This window comes from Notamacropus eugenii, chromosome 3, assembly GCF_028372415.1.
Source record: "Notamacropus eugenii isolate mMacEug1 chromosome 3, mMacEug1.pri_v2, whole genome shotgun sequence".
Classification (NCBI taxonomy): Eukaryota; Metazoa; Chordata; class Mammalia; order Diprotodontia; family Macropodidae; genus Notamacropus; species Notamacropus eugenii.
This window is the reverse complement of record NC_092874.1, coordinates 48,731,878-48,750,697: the sequence shown is the minus strand read 5'-3', so window position 1 is coordinate 48,750,697 and position 18,820 is coordinate 48,731,878. Positions and strand designations below refer to the sequence as shown.

Sequence of the window (18,820 nt, the reverse complement as noted above, 5' to 3'; positions counted from 1 at the left end):
CATTTGAAAAGAAATGAAATATTTAAAGGGGAATTACTTACCTTAGAAGGTAAGATGAAAGCATAAGTGTGGCTTCAGCCTGCCTTATGGACAATCTTTTTTTCTGACTGATTTACCTTTTAGGGCTCAGGCACACTAATCATGAGGTTTTACAAATCCCTGTATAGAAGTCCTTTTTACTTGAGAATAATTTCTTTTACAAATTTAAACTTGTTTTCTTTGTCTGACTAGCTTTGGGCAAAATTGGGACTCATGGCAAGAAAATTTCTGTCCCTAAGATTTCAACTCTGAATACTTTAAGAGGGAATGGAGATATTTCTGTCTAAATATCGAGAAGAATGATCTCTGAGGTGAGACCTTGGATATCTTTCATGCCTTCTTGTAGACAAAATGGAAAGAAATGAGCTAAATAAGAGTACATTTACACCAAGCGTTCTTAATCTGGAGTCAAAGAATTTGTTTTGTAAATATTTTGAATGGTGTATTTCAATGTAATTGATTTTCTTGTAATCCTTTGTATTTTCTTGTATGCATTTAAAAACATTATTTTGAAAAGATATGTAGGTTTCACCAGACTGTCAAAGCTCAAGACACAAAAAAGGTTAAGAACCTCTGACAGATTTCACAACTGGCTGAATGGCTATCAGCCTAGAAAAAGGTCCACAGTAGAGCATCCAGGGATCTGTGATTGGCCCCATGCTATTTAACATTGTTTAAAAAAATAAATGGTTGGGATGAAAGCATAGGAGGTATACAGATCAAATCTACAAATGAAGAAATCATGGGAAGATGGCATAGAGGTTTCCGAGGGGCAGCTATCCTGCTACTCCCACCATCCCTGCAACCCTTGTGGCTGCTATACGTTAGGTATGCAGTTTCTAAAGTTAACCCCATGTTAGTGTCCTGGGAGAATCTCATAACCACAGGGAGTTGAGGCCTATAAATAAGACTAGCTTCAAGGTCCAAGAAAGTGAGGGGATGACAGTAGAGTAATGGAAAGCTTGGGGGACAAGAAAGGACAGAAAATAATAAAAATTAATACTGCACAAGAGGACAGAGCTAATAAAGAAAAGGAGTAAGAAAAGGGGAGAGCACAGACTCAAATGCAAAGGCTTTTCGAAATACTCTTCTTCAAGACCTCTTCCTTTAGGGTACCTAAATCTAGTGCCCTATCTACTATGCCACACTACCCCTCAAGTAAAAGGTAGGTCAATTTTAAAACTGCATTAAAAAATTTTTTTTTGTGAAGAGCAGTAGCTGTAGAGAGGTACAGAAGGTTGAGGACTGGAAAAGGACATCCGATTTAAGTTAAACTGCCACTGGTGACTTTTTGAAAGGGCAGTTTCAGTAAAGGGAGTGAAGAAGCAGAGGCAGAAAATGAAGATACCTTTTTCTTGGAGCCTGACACTGAAAGGGGTGGGGGAAGAAAGGAAGGAAGGGAAGTGTGAAATGAAAGTTAAGGCATGTTTGTAGACAGCAGTGACAAGTCAGGGGAAAGGAGAACGAAGGTGAGCAAGCTTTGGGAAGATATTGGAGAGAGAGAATGGAAACTCAAGGCGGAGTGTGGGGGGGTGCCAAACAAGAGCAGAAAGTGGCAAAGTCTGTTCAGTGCCAGGGCAAGGATAGAGAAAGTCTGGCCACAGAAGGGAGGGGCACTGAAGAGGGCCTACAAAGGCTCAAAGGAAGCTAGGCAGCAGTCAGAGAATGTGAAGTTCCGGACAAGAGGGGCAAGAAACGAGAGGAGACTAATGTGGAGCCTAGACAAAGCAGAGCATTTCTTTCTAAGAAAACTATGGATTTTGGGGATGGAGGGCTAGTATCACCGGCTTTCCCATGACATAGGCACTGGCACAGAAGGATAATTTCTGAGCATACAAAGAACTAGCCAAGCAGATTCCACACATTTATTCTGGGCAGCTATGGCCAACTGATTCTATGGCCATAAAATCAGAAATGAATGAATGGAAAAGCCCAACTCAAAAAAGAATTTTAAGCAGAAAGGGCCTTAGGAGAGTAAGCAGATATTCTGGGAAGAAGGTTATGAGAATTCCGATCTTTTTCTACCTGTGAGGACAGAATAGTAGAGGAAGATGAGATGGACTATAGTGCTTCACAGGAAATTCTCTTTAGATACTTAAAAGGTCGACATGTTCTTACTATGGAACTGAGTAAAGTGAAGGAAACCTGTAGTTTTCTAGCTGTCTGAGGGCTGGGGATTTGGGGACGCCAGTAAATAAGGAAAAATGGTAGTAGCATGAAATCTGAAAGAAGAAGTGATGAGCCAAACTAATGAAAAAAAAAAGGTTACAGGGCAAGAGTGCTTCTAGTAGCTTACAACTTATAAAAACTATCCTCTGATCCAGACCACCTTTTCTTTCAGGACAGTGCAGTTATAAATCCAAATTTAAGTCAGAATACAAATTTCAAAATAATTATATGTTTAGTGAGGTCTTGCCTTGCTCACTCTGACTCACAAGTTGTTGGGAGTTACAGGTTCTGTCCTCCCTCTTGGTTATCCCTGAAGCTGGGACTCAGGTTAAAGAACAATCCTGCCCTGCAGCCTCAGAGAAGAGAGGAGATGTAACAGAAATGAAAAGATAAGAGGACCTCTTTGCATCCTAAAAGAGTGCATCAGAAGGGCTTACTTCAAGTGTTAGAGGAAGGTGGAACCAAATGGCTACAAATTCACCTTGGACATACATGGAGTGGAAAAGAGGCCCTTTTGAAAGGATCAGGAAAAAGTTGCCCCTTTGGTCAACTGAAAAGACCTTTTCATGGAAGGCGGGCCAGTCAGGTAGAAGAATACATGTCACTTCTTATCAATCACACTAAACTTCAAAAAAAAAAATCCTAAAAGTAGCTCAAAGGAACAGGTGCAAGACCAGTTACCTCACTTGTATGTTGCTGAACTAGTCTAAACCTCATTTGACCCATTTGGCCCATTCAATATTTAATCTCAAAAAAGTAGCCAACTGTGGCACTATCATAAGATAGTTATGCATATCTTTAACAGAGCCCTCAGAATAATGAAATAAGAAAACCTCACAACAAGGATAAATACATTATTGATACCTGTCTGTGTTCATACTCAGAAATATTCTCAAGGTCATTTGGACATTAGAACAGATTAACTCAGTTGAGCATGTAATCCTAGGTTCTTGAAGGCTAAGAAAGCAGAGACCAGGCTCAGCAGGCCCGTAGCAGCCTTCAGGCCCTACAAAGAAGGATTTGAGTGGCCCAGCAACAAGATGTGTCTACTTTACAAGGTCCAACTAGTGAAGTAAAGAGAAGTTCATCACCAGTAGCTAGCCACTTGGTGATTAATTCTTCAGTCATAGCAATTAATAAAACAAAGAAAAATATAAAATGGTTCCAGTCCTACCTAATACCACTTCTGCTTCAAAAGTAATAGAAAGGGGGCCAAGGGTGCTAAGAATCACATTTTTGAAAAATGCACACAAATACCAAATGTTCATAAAGTAAATGTACTTTTGGAGCGGAGGGTAAGAGAGGAACAGTTTGAGGGAACAGGAAAGGCTTCATGTAGGACATGGCACTTGAGCATAAGGTCCAGAAGAAGTTAGGGATTTGACAAGGTCAAGTGAGGCAGCTCAGCCAGTGCAGAGGCACAGACATAGGAGATGGGATTTCCCACAGCAAGGAGGCCATTTTGGCTAAAATGTAGCACGTATCAAGTGATATAATATACAATAAGTCTGGAAATGAGGGTTGGAGCCAGGTAACACAGAATTTTAAATACCTAGCAGAAGAATTTACATTTGATAGTAGAGGCAATAGTGAGGTATTTTAAAATAGAGGAAGGACAATAATTAGACCTACATTTCAGGAACATCCCTGATGTCTGTGCAGATGATGGATTAGAGAGGGGAAGGACTTGGGGCAACAAGACCGATGGGAAGGCTACTGAAATACTCGAGGATAGAAACTATGAGGACCTGAACATGGGTGGTGGCTCCCTATGTAGAAAGGAGACTGATGACAAAGACTCTGTGGAGAACTCGCAAGACTGAGGAACTGACTGGTATGGGAAGTGAGGGGCAGTCAAGTTTCAAGGGTGACTGAAAGGTTGTGAGATCTTTGTTCGATGACTAACAAATGGAACTGAAGGAACAAAATACCATTTGTAACATTCTCACTACAAATTAATCCAGAAGGCAAAAGAAGTTAACAATGCAAGGATGGCCCACAGGTTCCCCTTTTAGAAGCATTAAGTTGGCCAGGTCTTGGTTTCTAGTCAGGGTGGCATCAGGAACCAGGTGAGATAGCCAGGAAATTAAACAAAGCCAGTCTTAACAAGAAGCCAACCCTAAGGTTGGCAGAACACCTTAGGTTGACTATTTCTTTTACTGTTTACAACAATCCTGTAAGTGCACTGCCATTATCATCCCCATTTCATGGATGAGAAAATTGCTAATAAGTATCTGAGGTAGGATTCAAATTCAGATCTTGGGCTAAAATGCTTTTGGGAAACTGGGTGACATTTTTTTTAATGATTCTAAGCCATTCTCTGGGGAAAAAAGGCTTACATTTTTGACATTAATATTATTCTGGTGATATACAGCTTTGATTTGTGTAACATCATAGTCTCCAAAAGAGTAACAACGGGCAAACCTAAAAGCAACGAACAGAGTCATGTACTGAGAACTAGTGACGATCAATGAACACACCACGGCATCCAGAGATCCTCAAGCCTCCATACAAGGTCAAGACAACATGGAGTCACATAAGAAGAGAAGTGGATGGACCTGTTTTGGAAATATCTATCACTGAAACACCAAGAAGTAAAAGGGGGGTAAGAGTGGAAGAGGCAAAGGAGGAGGAAGAGGGTAGTGGCAATGTCACAACCTAGGTGTCATCGGTGACTTCTCTTTCACCTTCTCATATTCAATCTGTAGGTAAGTCCTGTCAATTCTACCTTCACAATGTCTCTTTCTATATATAAACTCTCCTCTTTCTTCTGACACTGCTACCACCCTGGGTCCTAACCTTTACCACTTCATGCCTAGATTAGTGTTAACAGCCTTCTGGTTCATCTCCCTGCCTCATCTCTCCTCACACTCCAGTCCACCCTCCACTCAACTATCAAAGTGATCTTTCTAAATATAAAATATATAAAATTTGCAATCTATTCATCTCATTCAAGTTCCACTGCAACCCTCTGAGCCTGGTCTCTATTATCACCCCAATTTATGCATGGGTACAATGAGACCAAAAATGGTTAAGTAATTTGCCCATGGACAAAAGTATCATAGTCGAGATTAGAACTAAGGCCTCTCTGACTTCCAAGTCCAGTACCTATCCACTGTACAATCCAGCCTAAAAGCCGGAGCAGGTGAAGTCCACAGTTAAGTGATCGTGCCTTCATGGAGCTCATATTCTAATGAGAGACACAATACTATCAACTACATGCAAACAGGATATATTCATGAGAATGATCTCAGAGCCAAGTAAAATAACTATGAGGAGAGGTTGCAAAGAGGCAAATTTAGGATTGCTGTGAGGAACAACATCCTAATAATTTACCTGCCCCCAAGTAGAATGGGGTAGCTCTTAGGTAGTGGATTCCCTTTCACTAGAGGTCTTCAAAGGGTCCATGATCATTAAACCATAAAAAATATGGACCAGAATTCAAGTCCCCAAAACCTATCTCAGTGCTCTCTGTATCTGACAATTACTGTAGCATTTCATATACAGACTTTCAGAGTTGGAAGGGACCTTAAATCCAACCCTTAATCCATTTTATAAATTTAGAACATGATACCAGGGAAGTGGATTCCATCAAAGGGTCACGCTTGAGGATTTAGAGGGCCACATGTGGCACTGAGACTGCAGGTTCCCTAACTCTGAGCAGGGGAGCACAATACAGCACAATGCTACAGTTAGTAGTGATGGTTTAATTATATAACACTCCACACTTCAGAAAGCACTTTTTTCTACTTATTATAGATACGAAAGCGCAAACTTAGAAAGGTAACTGATTTGTTCAGTCATACAGTTAATAACGTAGCAAATACAAAACTCAAACCCAAGTCTTCTGTCTCTAAGTCCAGTGTTTTTTCCACTACACTATCATGAAAAGTTCAGAATTAACAGAAGCGAACTATAATTTGCAAATAAAGTTTAAATAAAATTAACTTTTCATAAGGTGCTTCAATGGTATGAAAATTTAAACTGAATTTTACTAGTATATAAAATGAACAAGGAAATTCCTTACAGCTGATGATTCATGGGAAGAGAATCAATTTGAGTTTTTCACATATTGTGCATTTTGAGATAAAATGTAATTACATGCATTTCTACTGAAATGCAGACAGAGCGTAACAGAAAAATAATGTTTTGTTTTAATATATACAATATTTTGAAGAGTCTATTTTTATTTCATTAACTTTAAAAAGGATTTTTGCTTCATGGAAGAACGTACTCTTTACCTGTGACTCTCGTCTTCAAATACATTCCTTGTTCACTTCCTGTTTCGAATGTTCTACTATTCAACTTTCAGTTTCACTGGGATTGTTAACATATACAGGAACCCTCCTTGTTAACTCTATCCTTATTGGATTGCATTCTGACTTTCCTATGGGATGACAGATCTACAGCTGTAAAGTCATCTGATTTAATCTCCTCACTGTACAGAGGAGACCCAGAAAGATTAAATTCCTTGCCCACAGTCACCTGAGTAGTTGTAGCTCAGCTGCCATATGAGGCCAGGTCATCTGACTCCAAATCCAGACTTCTTCAGTTGTATCATGCTGCCTCTCTTTAACAGATCACTTCTATCTGCTCAGTTCTTCTTGCCTTCCTGGATTCCTAGTTCCTTCTTTAAGAGCTTCTTCTATAAGAAGCTTTAAATAGCCCACTTTCCAGTCTCTCCTCTTATTCTATCCCTTCACTTAGTTTCATCCTTTGAGATTTATATAGTTTTCCAACAAAGCTCCAATGCCATGAAGAACAGGTATAAATTATACACATTATTCCCTTGCTATTGGCAATGAACTGATTCAAATTGAAGAACTTAATAAGGCTCACAGATTTATAAAATTACAAGTCAAAGGATATGACCATGCAGTTTTCAGAGGAATAAATTAAAGCTATCCATAATCATATGGAAAAAAATGCTCTAAATTATTATTGATTAGAGAAATGCAAATTAAAACAACTCTGAGGTACCACCTCACACCCATCAGATTGGTTAATATGGCAGAAACAGAAAATGGTAAATTGGAGTTGGAGAAATTGTGGGAAAATTGGAATACTAATGCATTGTTGGCAGAGTTGTGAACTGATCTAACCATTCTGGAGAGGTATTTGGAATTATGTCCAAAGAGCAATCAAACTCTGCATACCCTTTGATCTAGCAATACCACTTACTAAGTCTGTATCCCAAAGATATCATAAAAATGGGAAAAGGACAGACACATACAAAAATATTTATAACAGTTCTTTTTGTGGTGGTAAAGAATTAGAAATTGAGAGGATGCCCATCAACTGGGGAGTGGCGAACAAGTTGTGGTATGTGAATGTAATGGAATACTATTGTGCTATAAGAAATGATAAGCAGGTGGATTTAAGAAAATCCTGGAAAGACTCACATGAACTGATACCGAGTGAAATGAGCAGAACTGGGAGAACATCGTACACAGCAACATTGTGCGATGATTAACTATGAGAGACTTAGCTCTTCTCAACAATACAATGATCTAAGACAATTCCAAAAGACTTGTGATGGAAAATGCTATCCATGATGCGAGAAAGAACTATGAAGTCTACTGTGCTATAAGAAATGATGAGCAAGAAGATTTAAGAAAAACCTGGAAAGACTTGACATGAACTGATTCTGAGTAAAGTAAGAACCAGGAGAACACTGGGAAAGCATACTGTTTCCACTTTATTTTTGTTTTTTTCTTTCTTGTGGTTTTTCCCTTTTGTTCTGATTCTTCTTCCACAACATGACTAATGTGGAAATGTTGAACAGGATTATACACGTATAACGTATACCAGATTGTTTGCTCTCTTGGGGAGGGGAGAGGAAAGGAAGAAAGAAAAATTTGGAACTCAAAATTTTATAAAAGATATGTTGAAAACTATCCTTACATGTAATTGAGGAAAAATATTATGTAAGGGGAAAAAAGAAACCTTTAAAAAAAAGAACTGAATAAGACTCAGTACTTGTAAACAAGCATAAAACAATGCTGAAAGAAAGTTACTTTCTTCACATTAGCATAATGTAGCTTTAATTTCCAAGGTCCAGAAATTATAATTTTTTTCCTTACTCATAAGCTCAATACTTGAGAATTTGTGGGACTAAGCAGTTTAATTACCAATATAATTTTTTTCACTGCTTTTCATGTAGTATTAATGTGATACTGGACATTTCCGGCCAAAACTATTTTGTTTATTGCTGAACATTTAGTAAAAAAGACTAACAGTCTTACCATTCAAGCAAAAAAGCATGAGGCCACCAAAAAAGAATGTTAGCTTAGTTTTAATGTTACTGTATTGATTTTTTTCCTAAGAAAAAAGGTACTGTCAGTTATATAAAATTCTGTACATTAGTGTACTGCTGTGGTTTGTGGGATTTTGCTGGAGAATTAATAGAATTTTATGAAATACAGAGTATGCATTTGCACCAGTAATAATTTACTGCGGATTTTAACAAAACCGACCTTTACTTGGTTCTGCTCACAAATACCATAATGCTCTCTTTTTATATGAAGTTGCAAATATTTTTACTTTGAAAAAATAATGCAATAGTTTTGACAGGAAAAGAAATTAACCATTTAGTTCTGCAGCATGGGCAGTTTGTTTTGCCTTTCTCAACAATACATCTCTATAATACCATCCAGAATGATGCTAGCACAGTTCTAGAAAAAAGAAATAAATGATAACGAAGATGGAAAAACAAAACAAAACAAAAAATAAACTGAATATTAGTAATTATGACCAAACTTGGCCCTGGAGAATCAATCAATTAAGCCATTATGAAATAACTTCTATAGCACTGTACAAGAGATACTAAAAGAAAATGAAACCACCCCTGACCTTAAGGACAGTGTAGGATAGACAAAATAAATACAAGATAATGGGAGACTGGAGGAGAGATAATAATTGAGAAAATATATTTACTTCCTTTCTTTGAAGAGGTAAGGGACTCTTGGTGTGGAATACTGCATATACCGTATGTCAGTCAATAAACATTTATTAAATGGCTACCATGTGCCAGTGGGGCTAAGAGTGCTAAGCAGTGGAGATATAAAGAAAGACAAAAGATACTTCCTGCCCTCAAGTAGCTCACAATCTAATCAGGTAAATAATATGCAAATAAATATGTACAAACAAGCTATATACAAAGCAAAATGAGAAATAATCAACAGAGAGAATGCACTAGAATTAAGAGGGATTGTTGGTTTTGCAGAACTGCCTTTCTTTCTCTTTCTTTTAAAATAATTATTACCAATGATTGTCTAACAGGTCCAAGGGAAATACAGATTTAGAAATGAATATAAAACCAAAAGACATCAATAAAAATAAGATAACTATGTTTAGGGAGCAAAATGTGGTTATAACTGTTTGCCTTTGGAGGTTAATAAGAAATTTTTTATTTCTAGGGCTCTAGACAAAGGGCCCAATTATAAATAACTGATTTTAGAAAATAAAGTACATTTTTTGCTCTTTTCAACCTAAGTACCACTAGTGTCAGAAAATTACTTTTCAAAAGTCTTTCTCAAAAAAAGTCTCTCAAAAAAAAAAAGTCTTTCACAATTAAAAAAAAGATTTCAATTCCACGTGGCAATATCAGTATTTTCTTCTAAAAGAAAGGTTAAATTCCTAATAGTAGGAATTTATGATTTATACAGGGTTTTCTGTCCTTACAACTCCATGAGGGAGAGAAGCAGAAATGTTATTATCTAGACTTTAAATATAAGAAACCTAAGGCTTACAGTGATTAAGTGACTTTCCTGTAGGCACCCAGATAATAAGCAAGATACCTTAGAGATCAGCTACTACAAACACTGGCCCCCTCCTCCCATTTAAACCCTGCTCTGTTCAGCATGCTTCTGCAGCTTCTCTAAGCAGAATCAGGTAGGAGGAATAGGGGTTCTGATCTTTCTCATGCAGAATTGTCAAAGACAAAATTTTAAAAACCCAGAAGATTTATAATTCTAGTTTTGTGAAAAGAGTCCTGGGTTCAAGTTTCCTCTCTGATCCTGGGTGACCCTGAGTAGGTCACTGAACTTCTCTCACCTCTGTTTCTTATCTGTGGGGTTTGGGATCGGGGTATGGACTGCATGATCTTTATAATGCTGTCAGTCTCTGAACCTTGTGAAAAAAATGATACACTGTATCACTGTCCAAACAATAAGCTATGTTGTTTCAGAATGGTTTTATTTTCAGTAAGGTAGAGAAATTGGATTGAAGGTAGAGAAAATTCCAGGTTAAAAGTCAAACCAGGATTTTTGTAAAATCAGATAATGTGATCAAAGCTTTAGAATTATAAATGGCCTTGAAGGTCAAAAAAATCAACTCCCCTCTCTTATTTTACAGATAAGGGGACTTCAGACAAGAGAGAATAAAAAACTATCTCTCTTAAGGTCACATGGACATTAAAGGTGTCCTGGACTGACCAATCCCAAGTCCCTGGCTCCCAATCCAGCAATCTTTCACTAAACCACATCTTCTTTGATTGGTTTTTTGAAAGTATAGCCTCCTTGCTCCCTCAACTTGTACACAAACATCAAACATTCTACTCAGGAACTCGGAATGCAGCAACTGAAGCAGCAATAAAGAGGCTTCTAAGAATGTTCTCTTCACTCCCAGCACTTAAAAAACCCAACTGAATAAATTCAGTCACTCAAGCCTTGACTCTAAATAAAGTGAGCCCAGATGTATTAATGTGAAGACTCAATGAAAGCTGTACTCACTAAAATCTTAACCATTAACACAAATTTGTCTATAGATAAAACTTGGTTCTGTTGTTGAATTCACTCGGGGGAGGCCAGTTTGAAAGGAACAGCCAATCATATGGGCAGGTACAATACCGGTAGTGACACTGGAAAGCTATGCCAGCAAATTTGGCAGGACTTAGAAAAGGCTAAAAAAGTATGGACATGGTTCCTTATTGGAGGACCTGCCTAGTTAAGTTTGAAAAGGCACAGCAGAAGCAGGTTGGGCTACCAGGTGCTGACTATTTGGTTAGGCCACAGCAACTCAAATAGAAGAGGAGGAAGGGAGATTTCAAATCAATGACAGGTATATCCATATCACGAATCCTTTCAGTACTTAAATACTAGTAATTATCTTTAATATGACAGTTTAAAACTCTTAAGTCATGAAATACTAAAACTTATCTTTAATAAAGATGGTCTGAATATGATCCAAAAAAGCCCAAAGGCATTTTAGAGCAATAAATATTCTCAGAAATGTTTTTTTAAAAGAGATTATTATAACTTGCATCTTGTCTACAATAATAGCTGATACTTTTGTAGCACTTTAAAGTTTACAAAAAACATTGGATGGATTAATTAATTTGACGCTTACAAAACCATAAGAAAGGCACTATCCTCCCTACCCCCACACTTTGCAGAAGAGGAGAAGTGATTGTCCATGGACAGCAGCTACTAAGTGACAGAGGCAAGATTCACACCTCCGTCTCTCTTGACTCCAGGTTATTTTCTACACCACCAAGTCACTTCTCCCAATAATATGTTTAGTGTAAATCCGTTATGTAATAATCCACAGTGAAAATTTTGCCTCAAACACTTACTAGCTGTAGGAACAAGAGCAAATCACTTAACTTCTGGGTGGGTTTCCTTATCTATGAAATAAAAATAGCACGCACAGGATGGTGAAGATCAAACGTGTAAAGTGCTTTGAAAACCTTAAAGTACAAGGTCAGAGATTCTTACAACCACAGGTACAATACAGCTAAAGTATCTCCAGCATAGAGAACAAAAGATAGAAATAACCAGTGTTGTAACGGCTCCTTGGAGAAGCTGTGATCTGATCCAACCATTCTGAAAAGCAATTTAAAGTCACGTTAAAAAATAAAATTAAAGTGATGAAAATGTCTGCTCGCTTTAACCCAAACACATCACTGTTGAGCCAAGTTTGTCCCGCAACTGTGGAACATGCCGAGCGATCCTCCCTGAAGCCTCCGTTCACCTCAAGGCCGCTAGCCCCCTTCCCACCACAAAGAACTGCAAACGTCAAGAGCGAGAAGAGAGGTCACCCCTCTCCTGAACACACGCCCCCCTTCCCTGCAGGATTTCACAGCTGGCACTCGTGGCACCTTCAGGACATAGCTGCGCAGGGCCGTCCCCGGACAGCTGTCACAGGCCCATCCCGCTGTCCACCAGCGCCAAACCCGGGGTGGGGGCCCCCCTGCGACTGTGCAGGGAGGAAAGGAAGGAGCCCACCTGTCCAAACCTGCACCTCAGCTGCGTGCGTGGGGGGGGGCCCAGGGGAGAAAGGGAGAGAAGACAAAAGACACCGCAATCTGGGGGGCACAGGGAGCAGACAAGACCCCGCCCCGCTTTTCCGCCTTCCCCAAGGGGGGAAATCGGCAGAAAACCACCGAGGAGGAGACAAAAGCCGGGTCTCAGGAAGGCTCCCCCGGGCCGGGGTCCGCAGCTGGCGCGATGCGGGGCGCAGGCACCGGGGAGCCCAGCCCCAAGGGGCGGCCCAGCGACCCCCCGCTGCCAAGACAGCGCCCTTCCCCGCCACCTCGCGCTGGGAGCAGGGCCCGAGCCCAGCCCCGCTCTCGCCCCGGGCTTCCACCTCCCCGCCCTCCCCGGGAAGGGCCAGGCTTACCAAAGCCTTGCCGCGGATCAGCTTCTTCTGCCGCTCCTCGTCCTCCATGGCTTGCGCTGGGAAGGAAGAGGGACAGGGAGGGAGGGAAAGAGAAGGGAAAGGTCTGATTGAGACTGACGTCTCGGTGGGCCGGGACTGGGCACCGCAGTGCTCGGCCACCGGCCCCGCGCCAACTCTCCACGCCGGCTCACGGGAGGACCGCGTCCGGCGTAGCCGCCATCCTCGTCTCCACGGAAACACTGAGGCGGAGGGCGGGAGAAGGGGCAGGAGAACGTTCGCGCAGTCGCCGTGGACAAGGGTTCGGGCAGGTGCGCCGAGAGCCCCGCCCCCTGAGCCCCCCGCCGCGTTCCAGGCCCCACCCCCAGGCCCCCCGCCGCGTGCCGGGCCCTCTCCCCGCCCCCCCACTCCCGCCTTCCCGGGCCTCGGGGGATGGAGACCAGCCTACCTGGCAGCTAGGTCAAGCCAAGCAGCCTAGATGAAGGGCACACCACGTGGCGTCTGGCCTTGGGCTACGCGCTGGGGGGCGGGGAGGGGGTGCGCCCAAATGGCAGGTCAGCCCGGGTGCTCCAGGGGGAGATACTCCGGGCAAACCATTGTGGACCAACCGAAAATGGGAGGATGATCAACAGCATGGAAAAGGGCCCTGCAACCACCTCCCCCATCTCACGGATGGGGAAACTGAGGCCAGCAGAAGTCCCCGCAGGCAATGAGGAGCAGGGAGAGGCAGGATTCGAACCCAGGAATACTGCCTAGTGGTTTAAAGTGTGCTCACTCTCTGCTTGGAGAGCAGGATTACGTTCTGGCCCTGAAGCGCCCCTATTGGGTGGCTTTATTCAAACTTGGGCCCAAGGATGGACCCGTGGAGACAGCCCTGGATTTGGGCTTGGAGACCTTGGAGAGCCAGTGTGGAGGTCAAGACACAGCTCTGGACCTCGGGAACGGAGCCTCTGGGTTCTAACCCCTGGCATCCGCGAGCCTCGGGCTCCCCGATCTGTAACGAGAAGGAAGGTTGGCCTTTCTAGGCTTCTAAATTCTAACGTCCTGGATTTAAGAAATCCCTTTAACGTAAATCCCTTGAACTTTCAGGACCTCAGTTCCCTCCCTTCTAAAATGAAGGGGGTTGGACTTTTTTGTGTCGTAATCTCCTGTGACTGGCTGCTGAAGCCTATGGACCCCCTTCTCGAAATGCTGTTTTTAAATGCATACAATAAAATGCATAGGATTACAAAGGAAACCAGTAGAATTGAAATACTTATTATATTGAATTCCCACTTACATACTGAAATAGTTAATTAAAATAAAACAATTTCATGGACCCCAGATTAAGAACCCCTGTAAGAAATGATCCCAAACTTCTCCTTCAGCTTTCAAAATAACTTATCTTTTATGGAGATAGTAATAGCACTTCCCTCCCAGGGTTGTTGTGAGGATCAAATGAGATAATGATTGGAAGTGCTTAAGACAGTGCCTGACACATAGTAGGGACTATATAAATATTAGCAGTATATGCATATACATATATGCATATATATGTACGTATATATATACAGAGAAAGAGATCTATATATATCTGTATCTATAAATACAGCAGGCAGTGCAACATCAGTGATTAAAATCTCAATTTTTGAGGCCATATAGGCCATCCTCTTCATTTTATGGATAAGGAAACTGAAGCTTGGGCTAGCTGACCTGTCCAAGGTTACACAGGTTGCAGAACTGAGATTGAAATCTCGGTTCTCTGGTTCTGAATCTTTCCATTACACCCAGAGTTCCTCTTCCACATGTCCTTAGGTAACTAAGGCAAGGTAGAAGGGAAAGGAGGCAAAGGAGAGCTCAAAGACAGTTGAGGAGCCAATTAGGGGTGGTAGATTTGGAAGTAATTTGAAGCAAGAGGGCACAGTAACATCTGGGGGTCAGAAGAATGGGGGAGATGTCAGGTATAGGGTGGCAGCTTAGCTGAGACTTTAAGAAAAAGATGTTCCAAAAGTCTGAGATGAGTCTGATTCGTCTGGAAAGCCTCTCCCAGCACAGTCTGACTTCTATGACTGGGATGCATTCCTTTCTCAACTTCTTTTCCTCCATCCTTGCTTAAGAGTGTTTCTCACCCAGCCTGATGTCTTTCTTTTTCTGGACCTCATTGAAGGGGCCATGCCCTGACTACTTCTTAAACAGGTCTATTCAATGAGTGGGCATTTCCTGAGTGAGTACTTGCATAGATGCTGGCCAAGATCTCTCAGTGCATCCTGGGTCATCTCCAGTCATCCTGATGAATATCAGGTCACTGGATTCAGATGGCTCTGGAGGAGAAGTGAGGCTGGTGACCTTGCATAGCCTTCCCTCACTCAAAACAAAGTCAAGTGCAAGTCACGTCATTATTTCTCTGATGGCATGGTCTTCTTCAGCAATGAAGGATGAATACAACCTCCTTCTTAAGCTCCCTCTCATTCTCCCCAGCTATCACCTCACAGTTATCCTGTACCACTTTATGTGGCTGTTCTCTTACCCCATTTCTTTACTCCCTGCTTTGTATATTCTTACCTGTGCATGTGTTAAATTTGCCCTAGTAGAATTTGAATTTCTGAGAGATAGGAACGTCTGTCTTGCTTTTATCTTTTGGTTCCCCGAATTCTGAACAGTGCTTTGCACATAGTAAATGCTTACTAAATGTTATCATTCTCTGACTATGAATCTCCCTGCTCTTTCACCTGGGGGAGAAAGGAACCTCCAGCCAGCTCTTTGCCATGCCCTTACTCTCCTGGGAAAGGAGAGTGTCTCTGAAGATTTTAGTAGTGAAGGGGGTGAACTAAGGGTTGACCTAAGGTCCTGGAAAGGACCTTAAAAATTCCTGCATTTTACCCATGAAGAAACTGGGTGAATGAAAGGAACTCAGTCCCCTGTGGGCACACCCTTATGCTCCTCCTTTATGCTGAGATTTAGAAAGGTCCCTATACCACAAGCCTCAGTTTCATAACTAGGTTAAGCCCTAAGGTCTTCTGAGTGGAACAGAAACCAACTAAACCAGTTTCTAATAAAAATGTAAGCTTTTTAAGGATTGAAACAGGAGTTTTACTCATCTCTGTGTTTTTCCCCCAGGATCCCTATGGTATTGTCATGCAAATAGCAAATAGTCAATGAAGACCAGTTGAACTCAACCTCCTGGACAAACCTTTCACCTCATCCCTCCTCTAATGTAATTCTCCCCATCTTCCAGTTCCCTCCTACTACCATTCTCCTTTCCTCCCCACCCTCACATACACACACAAACACAATATATATATATATGTAATGCACATGTATATATGTATATACATACACATTTATGTATGTATGTATTCCTGGGCTGAACAATACCTTCAGCCTCAGAGAAATGTCATACAAAAAGTGAGAAGGGTCTCAAATGTTACCTTGAAGGACCCTGTCTTGTGCTGAAGGTCTGGTAGTCTGAGACATCCTAGGAGGGCACATGAAAGGTCAGCAGTCTGGAAAAGGAGGCGTCCAAGAAATGCAGATGAAATCAAACAAAGGAACAAGCAAGAGCCCTGATTGTGATACATGTGTTTCAAAACCGAGCGTGTAAGTGTGTCAGCAGCTCTACGCTCCAACCTCAGCCTCTTGACTTGAACATGGGTAAGGTGGGTTTTTTAAAAAATTTTTAATTCTTTTTTATTAAGGGAGTAAACCAGTCAAATCTCTTCATGCTGCAAAAACAGGCCTAACCTGGGAGGGGTTTTTTGATCTTTAGTTTCAAATTGTTTATTTATTTTTTTGTTCCATGTTTGAAACTTACCAGTTCAGGGGCATGTGACATGCAAGGAGTAGAATGGTAGACCTTTATAATTCAGAGGAACCTCAAAGATCATCTGATCCAACTTTCTCCTTTTACAGATGAGGAAACTGACCCAGAAAGATTATAGTTACATTGCTAAAAGTCCAGAATCCAGACCTCTTGACTTCCAGTTCTGTGTTCTTTCCATCTCACTCTGGAAATGTTTTTGAAATGAAAATTACTTGTGTGCTAGGTTCCAACTATATGATGTTACTTTTTGGTAATTCTCTGTTTAAATTGTGAAAAGCTTTTAAAAATTAACTTAATGTCTTAATAGATTTATGCTTCCTTCAGTATCAACCTGATCTGACATTAATGAAGATGGGGTGCACTGGATCTTATTCTCAGCAAAATTAGTTTTTTGTTTAGAGTCATGTGGCATAATGGACAGAGAGCTAAGCTTGGAATCAGAAAGACCTGGGTTCAAATCCTGTTCCAGCCTCATGCTGGCTGTGTGACCCTGGGCAAGTCCCTTATCCATTTTCAACATTGGATTTTTTAAATTATCATTTGCCAGGCCTAGAGGCCTGTGGGCTACCCGAGTCTTACCTTACCTCTATCGGAGGTCTTTGGCTGGCCAAACCGGATACTCATATGAGAGAAGAGACCTATCAGAGTCGAACAAGGGTTGAGCTTTATTTCAGGGTTCTGGTTACAAGTGCAGGGGTAATTCTTCCTTAGGAGGGAGAGAGAAAGATCTCCCAAGGAGGCAAAGATCTTACAATAAGAGATTGGAATTAGAAGTGTAAGTGGGGAGAGAGGCGGAGGGAAGAGCAGAGAGAGGAAAAACGGAGCCTTCTGTCCACACACGTGGCCCCTCCGCCCAAGAGAGCTTTCAGGCTTTCCTGACCCTACTTAAGCTCTCCCGTCGCGGAGTTTACACGTCAATACCGAGCCTGTTAGGTAACAATAGGTGTGCCAGATCCGGGACAGCCTCCAGAGCGGGGATGCTCCTCCCATCACGTTTCTCACGGGAAGAGGAGGAAATACACGAGATAGCTCGGTTCACCTCGATTCCCAGTCGTTTCCTGGGGGGTCTCGTGAGAACTCTAAGATTTAGAAGTGCCCACCTTTACCCGCCCGAGACTGTCCACATAGAATTGAGCTTCCATCCCCAGCAATCATTCAGTTGTTTTTCAGTCATGCCTGATACTTTGTGGGCCCACTTGGGGTTTTCTTGGCAGAGATGCCAGAGTGGTTTGCCATTTCCTTCTCCAGCTCATTTTACAGATGAAGAAACTGAGGTAAACAGGAACTAATAATAGTGTTTATCTTGCAAGGCAGGAGTCGTTATGAGGATCAAGTGAAACAGCACATATAGTATTCTGCAACCTTCCAGTGCCACATAAATATTAGCTATTATTGTTTGTTTTTAACAATAAAATTTCTAAAGGCACTTTACAAAGGAACCTACTTGTTGTGCATTATATCTTTAGTTGGATAATGCCAGCTTATTGTTTATAAAATAAATTACATACAAATGTCTTCAAGATCACCTCAGTATCTTTAATAAATCTTTAAAATATCTTTAAAATCTTAATAACAAATTTGAAAATCCTTTATAAAGTTAGAACAATTTTTTTCACCAATGATATCATCCTTTTAGAAGATTCCTGGACAATTAAAGTCTTAGACAGTTTCATGGGAAAGTGAGAAGTGACTTATCCAGAGTCACACAACAAATGTGAGATAAACATGGTACTTGAATCCGGGTCTTCTTGATTGCAAGGCTAGCTGTCTATCCACTATACCATGCTGTCTTGAGTATACAGAGCCTACTCCAATAAAGTCCCTCTCATGACATGCAGGAAGCCTCGGATTCTCAAAGAATGTGGCAGTGGGAAACAAGTTCTGCAAGGCCTGACAAAGTGGAAAGGCTTAGAGCATGACCTAGGAACCACCTGTTAGCAGAAAACCATGTCAGGTGAGTCTGAAAGAGGTTTCTTATTCAAAGGTAAGCCATCAAGTACATTATTTTATCACAACAATTCATGAAACTAGCTACTGAGACATGAAGGGTTTTGATATGGGTCAGTCTGCATTGATGGAGCTCTCTTACCAGTGAAATCACACATCCCTTTGGATATAGAACTTTATGCTAAGTATATACAGCATTATAAATCACATTATTTATTTATTTTTGTTCTGAGTCATTATGATCACCCT

At 41.2% G+C, this 18,820-nt stretch overlaps 1 protein-coding gene and 1 long non-coding RNA gene across 15 annotated transcripts in view; one reads left to right on the top strand and one right to left on the bottom strand.

Moving 5' to 3' along the window:
• LOC140531007 (A-kinase anchor protein 9-like) overlaps window positions 1–13,490 on the bottom strand; it is a 63,759-nt gene extending 50,269 nt beyond the window's left edge. The window contains exons 1-2 of the mRNA XM_072650207.1: window positions 13,342–13,490; window positions 12,829–13,249 (exon numbers count right to left, since the gene is read on the bottom strand). Coding sequence (XP_072506308.1) covers window positions 12,829–13,249; window positions 13,342–13,490 — 570 coding nt within the window. The remainder of the gene's footprint in view (window positions 1–12,828; window positions 13,250–13,341) is intronic.
• The window catches only part of LOC140530917 (uncharacterized), a 1,083,438-nt gene that overhangs the window by 759,512 nt on the left and 305,106 nt on the right, over window positions 1–18,820 (top strand). The gene's annotated exons all lie outside the window — the stretch shown is intronic.